Source organism: Parasteatoda tepidariorum, chromosome 6 (assembly GCF_043381705.1).
Source record: "Parasteatoda tepidariorum isolate YZ-2023 chromosome 6, CAS_Ptep_4.0, whole genome shotgun sequence".
In the NCBI taxonomy this organism is placed as follows: Eukaryota; Metazoa; Arthropoda; class Arachnida; order Araneae; family Theridiidae; genus Parasteatoda; species Parasteatoda tepidariorum.
The window spans coordinates 55,644,983-55,657,726 of NC_092209.1; the positions used below are offsets into that span (position 1 = coordinate 55,644,983).

The 12,744-nt window shown below is 28.7% G+C and overlaps 1 protein-coding gene across 1 annotated transcript in view; it reads left to right on the forward strand.

The window, feature by feature from the left end:
- Nucleotides 1–11,231: 11,231 nt before the first annotated feature.
- LOC107449198 (dentin sialophosphoprotein) overlaps nt 11,232–12,744 on the forward strand; it is a 35,391-nt gene continuing 33,878 nt past the window's right edge. The window contains exon 1 of the mRNA XM_016064671.3: nt 11,232–11,992. Within this exon, the coding sequence (XP_015920157.1) occupies nt 11,305–11,992 (688 nt within the window). The 5' untranslated portion in view covers nt 11,232–11,304. The remainder of the gene's footprint in view (nt 11,993–12,744) is intronic.

Here is a 12,744-nt window from a genome sequence, read left to right on the forward strand (position 1 = left end):
TTTTTTTGGCGGTTTTCTGGACTATCGCCAAATATATAAACCTTTATTGCAACCCAATTTACGACCCATTTGTTTTAAAATTTTGTCTACCCCCCCTAATTCAAGTGTCTAGATTCCAAATATGTAAAAAAAAATATATGTTTATTCAGAGAAAGTACGTTTTTGTGTCTGATTTCGTAACTTAATTAATAGTTAGCACTAATTAATTAGCATATTTGAGGTCACCCCCAGGAACCATTAAGATTGACACTTAGTTCGTGAAAATCGGATCATTAGAACGAAAGTTATTCAGGGTGATATCTTTTTTTTTTTTGCGGACTGTACACCATATAGTGTTTTAATCTGACGTGAACTTTTTTTCCATGTATTTACTTTTTTTTAATTTTATAATTCAGTTGCATCAATTATTACGCCAAGCTTCAAAGTATAATAATTCAGTTATGATATTGTTATAAATAATAAATACCAATTAAGATACACTGCCCTGCAATAATGGAAAATACACGTTTTTATTAATTTAACAGGGCACATTTTAGCAGAAGACTTTTTTTTTAAATTTTTCAAGAAATATTTCGAGAATTATTTTACTACTTTAGATGTAATTAGTTCATGCGATTTTTCATACTCAGCAATAAGGTTTAAAAGTTTCTAAGGTTTAGGGACTGACAATAAATTACGAAAGAAAGCAAATATTTTTGAACACCCTATGCCTGAAAATCAAGCAATAAGCTTGTAACTTATATCGATTACTTTGGTTGTATTTTCAATAACTGTATGAAATTTTTCAAGCCAAGATGGAATATTTATGAGGGTATGGACATTCTTATAAAAACCTAATTTTTTTTGTCTTACGTTATTTTTATTTTTATTTTTTGCTATAACTTTGCCAAAACTAAATTGCTATAAATAACTAATTTGCTATAACTAAATATTCAATAAAATTACACAAAATTTTGTGAGCAATTAAAAATTAATTACAAAATTTTTGTTTTGAAACTTCGTTTCTAAAAAATTCGTTAAGAACTACGCAAAATAATAGTGTTTAGAGTAATACTGCGCATGCGTGAGAAAAAAATAAAAAATCTTCTTTATAATTTTGAAGTGAATCGCATTTGGCAACTAATGAAAAAATTATGATTCAAATTATCTTAAGAATTTAAAGAGTTTCAAGCAATTTTCTAAGTAGTTTTTGCACATTTTAAAAGAAAGCTCAAATTCATAAGGGGTTTTGCACAAAGTTCTTTTTGCACCATTATGCAAGATTTATTAAAAATGACATCGGCATTGTAGGGAATCATACGCCATAATAGAATGCTTTCTTTAGCCTGTCTTCATTCCTTGTACTCTCACAGTTTGGTGTCCGAATGATTATTGCTAGGCATTAATTATATTAATGCCTTACAATATCATTAAAACTTATCATAAGAATTATGACATATTTAAAATTCGATTTCTCAGGAACTAGTTGACCAATTGCATTCAAATTTCGCATTTCGTCACTTTAAAATTATGCACAAATTTTATACCTTAAAATTCAAAATTTTTTCAACTATTATTAGAGAAAATAATAAGAAATAAAAAGTATTTACTAAATTTTTTTTTTCGCAAAAACTTTGGATGAGCGAATTTCATAATTGTGTGCAAAATTTCTTGAATTTGCTTAAAAAATTCTTGAGATATGGTAAAATATGCAAAAAGTAAAATTAACATTTAGGAGTTAAAACTTTAGATCGCTCTCCTGACCAGACTGTTAGAACCATATTTCCCAGATTGCGGCTAACCCCTATATTTGGGGGTCAGAAGTCCGAATTGGTCGTAAGAAAAGATGTGTTCAGGTATGTATGAAAAAAAGCGTTTTTGTGTCTGATTTCGTTGCTTAAAATATCACCTGCACTAATTAATTAGCATATTTGAGTTCAATCTTCAAACCATTAAGATTAAATCCTAGAAAGTGAAGATTCAATCATTAGATCAAAAGTAACTCGGGATGGTTTGTTTTTTGTTTCGAGCACTTTACAAATGCTCATTAAGGTAGTTCATAATAAAACTAATTTCATAATATCACGAAAAACATTTTTAAATGAGAAAAAAAAAATATTGACTTCATTTGTTCGTCTCGCTCTTTCATAAACATAGCAAAAGTAATTAAAATTTATTTGCAAATAATGTATTCAGTAAGCTAACTGAGCCTTTTCCTATTGCTTATCATCATCTTATAAGGGTTATTGCGTGCAAGGTGTATTCGTGTTTTGGCAAAATTTCAAACTTAAGTACTTCTAGTTCATCGCCAATGAATGCACCTGGATAGAGATTTAATGACTAGTATTTTCTTTTCCTGAGATTTTGAAGAAGAGGAATATTAATGCACGCAAGAATGCTGTTGCTTTATAAGCAAACGGAAAAGTATAATGGTTCTAAGTGCTTTTGTGCTGAGCAAAAGCTTATTTCCGGGCTACAAATAAATCTACAGACTTCCTGCTTAATAATAATATTTATCGATAACTTTAACTCAAGAAACGAAAGAGAATGTTTAAAGTAATAGTTAGTTTGTATAAAAAAAAGATTTAAGATTTTTATTGGTTTGATCAGATAACCACTGATGAAAATGTTGGATAGTAGTGAACTATAGTATAGTTTGAATTTGCTGGAACCTTAAAACGGAGGGAAATTAAATCACGCTATCGTGAAATTAGATTCCCTTAAACTTCACGAACATGAATAAGATGACTCAACATAAAGAAAAGTGGTTATTTTAAAATAAGGTTAATTAAAATATGATCAATTTAAAATAAGATTTATTTAAAATAAGGTTAATTTAAAATACGGTTATAAAAAACGCTAACGATAGTTTCTAAGGTCTTTTTAAACAAAAAGGAGAGCAAGATTGTAAGATGCCTCAGAGAAGGGGGGGATGTTCTAGGTTCAAACTTCGAAGCAGTTTACACATTTAAAGTTTCAAAAAAAAAATTAATGAAAACTTATTTTGAACTGTCAATGTCCATCTTTTCTCAAAGATGCTTCTAGGATGTAATTTTGCAAAAGTAATGTATTGTTAAAAAATAAAAATATTTGTTGATTTTTTAATTTTAAGCATAATATTTTGTAAAATTTGTTACTCAATAATGCACGTAAAGAAATCCTAGAAAGAATTATTTATAAATAGCAGAATATTCGCTCTTCATACGGAATAAAATTTCAAAAAAAAGAGTAAATTAATCGCTATCAATCATCATAACTCAATTTTATTCATGAATTGAAAAAAGCTAAACTAATTTCACTTTATTAATAACTAGTCATTTTTAACGATCAGCTGGGTCATCTTTAAAAATTATCTTGTACAGCATACCTGCTTTAATGGTAACAAAGCCAAATGCGCAGCAAAACTGCTTTCATTTCTTTGGAAACTGTCTACATTTATCTTATTAATGGTTTTACAGAAGAAGGAAAGTATTCACGCAATGAAAACTGTAGATCTGATCTTAATGGTCATAAAAACACAACCATAAATTTGTTTTCCTTTTTACAACAAAATAAAACAACATCAAAAATGCAAAAACTTATCCAACCAATCTCAATGCCCCTTATTTTTACTAACTAGCCGTATGGCAGAAGATGATGCTAATGACTTCTTCAGTAGCCTTTACTAAAAAATTAATACTTCAATGGTATCACAAACTACTATAACAACTCATATTTCTTCGATTTCGGAAAATCTCTGGAGACTGGTTTCTTCTCTTGGCGAAAATAGGATTTTTAAGATAACTTATCTAATATCTTCTAGCAGATAATATGTCGAGGATCTTTAATTTACTTCTACAGACTAGTGGTTTTTAATAATGTGGTAAAGTTGCTTCGTTAGCTACGTTCTTCTTTCTGAATTGATGTATCTAGAAATTTTTTTTTAATTTGTAACCATTCCTGAATACTGGAAGCAGCTATCTTGAAATTCTTTGGAATCTTCACTGCAACGCTTTTTTCCGCTCTAAATCACTTGTAGAATAAAGTATGTGTATGTTTCTAACCCTTAGTTTATGTCTTATTTAAACATTCTTTACAATACTTGTGTTTTTCAATAAGAAATTTTTATCATATTGGTTGCAGTGTTAAAGAAATGAGAATCGTGCAAATTATAATAAACCTGTTCATAGAACATTTCTTTAATGAGCTGATGATTCCCCTATTTTATGAAAATCATGTAAGGTTCACAGAAACTATTATAAATAATGGGAAAGGAAATCAAGACAAAAAAACTCCAAAAATTGTGACTTTTCAAGCGATATCGTCGTATTTAGAACTTTGAAGGCTAAATTTAGTCTTAAAACTCAAAATCCCAACAAGATAAATATACTACAAATATTTAAAATTTATAGAACCCGTAACAACCTTGTAAAAGCAACTGTTGTCTTTTAATGATTCTTAAAATGGTTGATGTAAATGGACTATATTAGATTGCGAGTTTGTTTGGATTCCTTAGTTAATTATTTGAAAACTGATTGATATTCATAAAAGAAGTTTGAAAATGGAATACAATGTAAGGACTATTATCTTAAATGCGCATTTCAGCTGTGCTCATTTTCTTAAACATGTATTTTAAGCAGTGTCCATTTTTGTAAACATGCTTTTTGAGCTGTGTTCATTATCGTAAGCAAGCATTTTGAGCTGTGTCCATTGTTGTACCCATGCATTTTGAGCTGTGTTCATTGTCCTAAACATGCATTTTTAGCTGTATCCATTGTTGTAAACATGCATTTTAAGCCGTTCCAATAGTAGTAAATATGCATTTTGAGCTGTTTCCATTGTTGTTAAACAATCATTTTAAGCTGCTCCCATTGCAGCAAAAATGCATTTTTAGCTGTGTCCATTGCAGTAAACGTGTATTTTAAGCTGTTCCCATTGCTGTAAACATGCATTTTAAACTGTTTCCATTGTTTTAAACATGTATTTCGAGCTGTTTCCATTGTAGTAAACATGCATTTGAAGCTGTTCCCAATGTGGTAAACAAACATTTTGAGCTGCGTTCATTGTCCTAAACATGCATTTTTAGCTGTGTCCATTGCAGTAAACATGCATTCATTTTAAGCTGTTCCCATTGTTGTAAACATCCATTTTAAGCTGTTTCCATTGTAGTAAACATGCAATTTGAGCTGAGTCCATTGTTGTAAACATGTATTTTAAGCTGTTCCTTATGTTATAAACATGCATTTTAAGCTGTTTCCATTGTAGTAAACATGCATTTTGACCTGAGTCCATTGTTGTAAACATGTATTTTAAGCTGTTCCATTGTTGTAAACATACATTTTAAGCTTTTTCCATTGTAATAAGCATGCATTTTGAGCTGTGTCTAAAATAAAAAGCTCACCAACTTAATATTAAAACAATAATACACTTATTTTCAATTTAAATAGTATTGAATGGAACATTAATAAAAATACTGTTTTATAATATATGTTTCAAAATTCTCTAGTAGATGTAGTGTTGAAAATGAATTTCAGTAGTTCAGTGGGGGGAATGTCCGTGTCTGTTACACTTTCTTTCTTGATTCCCTAGGGGTGTGAAATAAGGTCACTCATCGCGTGTCTCCTTTCTTTCATAAAGTAGAACATCTACTCTTACATCTCTACACGTGTGAAAGAAATACTATTAAAGAATATTTCGTAAAAGAAAAGACGTTCTTTAAGGAAGTGTAGTATTCCATATAAGTCTAAATAAAGCAGATATGCAACAAAAAAAATTTGCTTTTTCTCTTCAGAAAAAGAATGCAGTTATCATGATTTTATGATAATTAAAAATTTATTTTCTCTTGGTTCTTGGTCTCTTAATAAATTGAATAGCTTGTAGTCTCTTAATAAAATTAAATGGATCTTGGTCTCTTAATGAAATTAAATGGGTCTTCATTAATATTTAATGGATCTTAGTCTCTTAATAAAAGTAAGAGGATTTTGATCCCTAAGTTAGCATTTTGGTCAAGCTATAGGCCTGATTTGATTTACAATAAAACAGGTCTAAAACACCAAAATATTTTCAAGCTTATTAAATGTCTTTTTCTTTTCCATTATTTTGAAATATTAATATAAATTTACTTTTCATTTCAAACTTGATATAAGATTAACCGGAGCTGGATTTTTAGAATAAAAGGGAACGTGGATTTATAATACCTTCAAGGAAAGGTCTCAGGCTTCTTTTATATTTAAAATATATTTTTATAAAGAATTTTATGCAAGAAAATTGCTAAACGCTATCTTTCGTTTTTTTTTTTACTTGAAGCACATTTTGGCTTAAAATAGATTTAACTATTTCTTGCTTTGATAGTCTAATCAATCATTCTGCAAGTTCATTAACACATACTCATAGATTTTTAAAATGAATAACTTTTAAACACGGAAGGGGTCAACTGCATAGAGATTTCTTCTTTCTTTAAATATCTATCAATCTTAATATAGATATTTAAAGCATTAAGTATAGTGTGATGAAAAGGAACCATCAAATCCCATACAGAAGTTTGTAAAGTGTAATGCGCCCAGTAGAGATGATCTCAGAAATATAAAACACGGATTTTAACGACTCCTAATGTCTTTAGCTATCCTTTCTCTTTTTTAAGTTCATTATTATTATTATTATTATTATTATTATTATTATTACTATATTTTATTTTACTTTACTCATTGAGGACTTGATTAAGTACCAATTTATTAAAACGTATTCATCTCACTCTATGATATGTTTCAAAAGTTGTATGAATTTAACAGCCCTAAAGTAATCAAATGATAAAATTTTATTTTAAATGTTCAATAATATGTTTTCACATTGGTATGATTTTAACAGCCCTAAATCAATCAATTAGTATAACAGTTAATCATATTCATCTCATCCAATGATACATTTCAAAAATTGTATGATTTTAACAGTCCTAAATTAACCAAATAGTGTAGCATTTCATTTAAAATGTTAAATCATATTCATCTCATCTAATGATACATTTCAAAAATTTTATGATTTTAACAGCCCTAAATTTATCAAATAGTGTAACATTTAATTTAAAATGTTAGATCATATTCATCTCATTCAATTATATCTTTCAAAAATTGTATGATTTTAACAATCCTAAATGAATCAAATTGTGTAAAAATTCATTTAAATTGTTAAGTCGTATTCATCTCATTCAATTATATCTTTCAAAAGTTGTATAATTTTAATAGCCCTAAATTAATCCAATTGTGTAACATTTCATTTTAATTATTTCGTCTTATTCATCTCCTTCAATTACATCTTTCAAAAGTTGTATTATTTGAATAGCCCTAAATTATTCGAATTGTATAACATTTAATTTAAATTATTACGTCGTATTCGTCTCATTCAATTATATATTTCAAAAGTTGCATAATTTTAATTGCCCTAAATTAATCTAATTGTATAACATTTCATTTAAATTATTACGCCGTATTCATCTCATTCAATTACATCTTTCAAAAGTTGTATAATTTTAATTGCCCTAAATTAATCAAATTGTATAACATTTCATTTTAATTATTACATCTTATTCTTCTTGTCGAATGATACTTTTCAAAAGTGATACACTTTTAACAACCCTCAAAGGCAAAATAAGTTTTAAAAAAAGTAAACTAGCGTTCATTAAATAAGAATTAAACAACTATGAGATTCCATTAACATGAAAGAAATAGTAATATCTTTCCTTTTTTTACCTTCTGATTTCGTGTAATCAAATTATATTTTGATGAAAAATTTTATAAAATTATTATTACTAAATAATAATAAAATAAAATGAATTCTAAAATATTTTCTTTCTTTTAACCTCCATTAAATTCGGCGCTATAAGACCCGATTATGGAAACTGATTATGTTTCTTTTCCACGGATAATTTTATTTTAACAAATGAGAACAACACATTTCAGTAGATCATGCTTTTAAACAAAATATATTTACAAGTACCAAGCTATTTAAGCAACATAGTTTATGCTGTCACGTAGTATAGAGGCAGCTCTTATATTAAAATGTTGTTTTTCCTGCAATGAAATTCATATTGTGGCGAAACAACTTTTACAGATTTTCAAAATAACATCCTTCGCTATGAAAATTTTTTTTCACCCAACATAAGTAGTATAGCAGTGAAACAACTTTAACAGATTTTCAAAATTGTCATTTCATCAGATTTTTTTGCAATCAAAGTTGTTTTTCCCCCGATGCAAGGAGTATAACGGAATTAGAAAATTTTAAAATCGACATGTTCTATTATTTTTCCGTGCAAACAAAGTTGTATTTTTCGCATAATTTTAGTAGTATAGCAGTGGAGCAGCTTTTTTACATTTTCAAAAAATATTTTAATATTCTTATTCAGTTTTCTTTCTCAGCAATATGGAACAATTTTTTTTCCAGTTACATTAGATACGGATCTCAGATATCGTCGCAATACTGATTTCAAATCTACAATCGATTCTTCACTGCAGGTTACAGCTTTTTGCAATTTAATAATATATTCAGAACCAGGATTTTTTTTAAATTCACTGAGTGAATACTATGTGTCCTCACTTCTCTGCTACGTAGGGAGTGGTAGGAAGAAGGCAATAGCGCATTTTAATTTATGATATGATACGTTAAGATCATATGTTTTCCTTTCTTTCTAAGTATTATTTTCTAAAGAGTAGGTATACGTATACGCGTGTACGTAAACCAATGCATCACTTATAAACCTGTACATTCAGACAATAATTAAACTGAACTAAAAATACGAATTTTTAAAACAAAAATAATTAAAATCCATTGCTTCCCGAAAAAAAACTCATTTCTGATTTGAAATTTCCTCGTCTAAATTAAGTAAGATCAAGTTCTTTTATAAATGTAAAAAAAAAAAAATTTCTCCAGTGTAATCAAGAAATATGATTTAACAAATATTTCTTTATAATATAATGCAAGAAAGAGTTAAATTTTGGCAGTTAAATGTCACAACTGCCTCAATTTACCACTGTCCTGCATTACATTAAAGATAATTTATCTAAAATAATTTCTTAGAAGGCAAGTCTTTAAAATTCCTATTATAAGCTATTTAATACAGTATTTAGTTTTGCATTTACATGCAACAAAATCTGCTTATGAATAAATTTCAGAGAACTCATTTTTACTCATTCTAGCTAGATGTGATTTATAACAAAGACATTTTATAAAATATTTCGTTACTTATATTAAAATATTTTTCTACTCCTAAACTCCTTGTTTCACTCCTAAACACCTTTTTTCTCTCCTAAACTCCTTTAAAGAATGTAAAATTTTCAACTAAATTTATTCTTGTATAAAATTAAATTCCGCTAGAGTCACAAACATCTAAATTTTAACTTCTATTAAAATCTAAGACTTAATCAATTTTTACTCCTTTTTTTTGTTTAGGAAAAATAAAACTTTAACAATAAAATACTTATGAAACTTCAAAATAATTGTGTTATACGATACATTCATAACAAAGATTGTCCTTTATATACTTAAAAAGTTAGCAAATATATGATAAAAAGAAAGTTATTTTTTAATATATTCAACCAAGAATTTTTTCACAAAAATCATTGCAAAAAGACTCGAATCATGCGTTTGAATTATTGATATGCTATGAGTGCTATTAAGTGCAAAACCACCATCCTCTCTCTTAGAAGTAGATTAATTTTTTTAATAAAAATATTTAATAGCAATAATTTTGATAACTGTTATTTATGAAATATAATTTCCCCTATTTTTCCTCCACATATATGGAAAACAGCAAGCTTTTTCGTATTTGTTTTTTAATTTAATAATTTCCAGATTTAACTTAAATCCATAAATCAAGAAAGGAGGAATTTACTGCACTAAATTTCATCAAAAATGTGAAGTGAAAGTTAGAAATTTTCACTTCACATTTTTGATGAAATTTAGTGTTTTCTGTAATTCATCTCTTCATGACTTTTTAAGCTTTTTTTACAAACTTTTCCTTTGTATTATTTCCTAAATAAGTAACAACTTGCCACAAGTAATCAAGTTTTGAGATTCTTTATACCTCAAAACTCTTCTCGCATCTGCTTAGAAGTTTAAGATACTTTTTATTCCTTATAAAAAATTTGTATACAATTAATAGCAAGAACAATAAGATGAAAATAATCAACTAGTCAAAATATCAATTTTGTGTATTCTCTCTATATTAAGTACATTGCTTATTTAAAACTTTAAGAAATTGTATGAAACTTAACTATATTTTAAGCTGTTTACTATCAAAGAAATTTTGGAAGAAAAAAATACTTAGCAAATTTTGAAAACTGTGTGTCATTTCATTATTCTGAAATGACATTATGTTATGACATTATAAGCATAATGAATAAACATAATGAATATGCATAAGAGTAAGCATAATGTTATTTCATACATATGACATCATGTAGGAAATGACATTATGCTTTTTCAAATTAAGCTGCATAAATTTAGATTTTTATGTAAAGCTAGTTTCATATCTGAAACGACTTGACATTTAATTTTCAAGTGATTTTCTGTGTATTTCTCTGCTACAAAATAAAAATAACGGAGCCACTTATATGCAATTTTATTTTTAAGCAGTAATTTAATCTCAAAATTATTTTAGAAAAGAAAACTTATTGAAATAAAAAGTTTGAAAGTAATAATTATTTCCTTGGAAAAATGTATAAATGATTATTCCATAAATGCAGAAAGTAATAAATTCAAAAATATCGTGACAAAATTAATTGCAAAACTTGATTTCAGCAGAAGTTACGTTGACTTAAAAATAATTTACTCAAACATTAATCAAAAAAAAAAAGTAATAGTTCTCGTTTTCCTTTAACTTTAAGAAGAAAAAAAACTACAAAATATTTCAGAGACTTGGCATAGTTGATAAGTTTCGAAACTCATTAACATAACAAATTTCATTCCACAAATTAAGAAAAAGCCTATAAATCTGCGACTATCTGAAAAATCAAAATAAAGGAATAATGTATTCCCAATTAACTAAAGAGGTTTACGTAATATTTTCTGGAATAGCTAACTGACCGCTCATTAAGGGTTCGTAAAGCCCAACCTGTTATTTCGATTTTCTTTATTTTTACTTTTTTTCCCCCAATCGCTTCAACATTTTCTTCGTCGTCCTGATGCGACCTTTCCTCGAATAATTACCAAAAAGAAGAAATTTTCTCTCCCGCCTGCTGGCAGGTTGTTTGGACTATCTGACGTCACACATCACCATAGTTACGCAGACGCTTCCCAAACTGCCGGTTTTTTCGAGAGAAACATTCATTTTCAGGTGTCTGTAGCTATCGTCAACAAATGTTCCATACGCAGCCGCCGGTAGCCCAACGCCGGAATCGACGGCTACCTTCCGGCACTATGGTTAGCTACGCGGAAGTAAAGAATTACCTGTCCAAACGTGAAATCCCCCAATTATTCGAAAGCCTGATGGCTGGACTTATGTACCACAGACCAGAAAACCACATAGGATATCTCCAAAGTTGTCTTGACGAAGTGAAAACAAATAGTGAAACCAAAATCCACTGGAGCACATTCGTCAACAAAAAACGAAAGTCCAAAGAAATCTTACCCCCTTTGACCCCTAAGAAGCAAGATTCTTTTAACTCGTCTTGGTCAGACAATTCTAGACAAAGTACACCTTTGCCACCAATTAGTGCAAAAACTGTTCGAACCAGAGGCTCGCCAGATCAACAACAACAGGACTTGAGGAACACATACATATTGTATCATAATCCACCACCTGTACTGGCAAAACCCAAAGTACCGGTGATTTCTGTTTTGGGAGGACTAGGTTCTAAAATTGATGAGTTATGTGAGAAAGCAGTGAGCAGGTTACGTGGGGTGGTGCATATATCCACTTGTTCTATGCTTAAAACTCGTATGACTATTGAAGGATTTTATAGAGTTACTTCCATACCAGCATGTGCTGTTGTGGATTCTGTATTACAGGCTATGTCCATGGTGCAAAGCTCTAATGCCTTAATGGGTAAGTTCAAAAATGTTTAAATTTTATTTCAAATGTACTTATTGGTACATTTTTAATTATAAATTATAATGTGTCATATAGCTCGCAGGTTAACTTCCTTGTTTAATATACTTCATGTGATAGGATTATTTACCATATCATTTTCTTTTCTACCACTTGCGCCATAAACAAAAAATAAACTTTTGAAAGCTTTGAAGTGTGTTGAACCATAAAATTACTCGGACCTTCTGAGCCTTAATATAGTACTGAATTGAACCATACACTGTTAGAAATTTCTATGGAAAAAATGGTTACATAACAATTTATTTAGTTTTTATTTTACCATATTCGCACAAAACAGTCAAATAACCATATATAAGATGGTATTCAAACAGTTAACTGTGAGAAAAATCATTTAATAATTGCTTTTACCTAATGCTATTAAGCAAACAGAATTTCATCGCACCAATTAGACCCACCTAATAAAGCCATTCCGTTAATGCAGTGTTTCCCAAAGTGTGGTACGCGTACCCCCAGGGGTACGGGAACAGTTCAGAGAGGGTACGCGTTCGTATGCGCAATATCTTACAGCAAACGATAATTTCAAAAAATTTTACTTAAAAACAAAGCTAGCCATGAAAATTTGCCATTACGTATTTTTCTATTGGGTATTTTTTCCAAAGTTAACAGTTAATAATTAGTGGTGTCAACAGCCAGTTATGATTTTTAACTTAAGTGCAATTTGTTTATCGTAAAAAATACATTAATTTTTT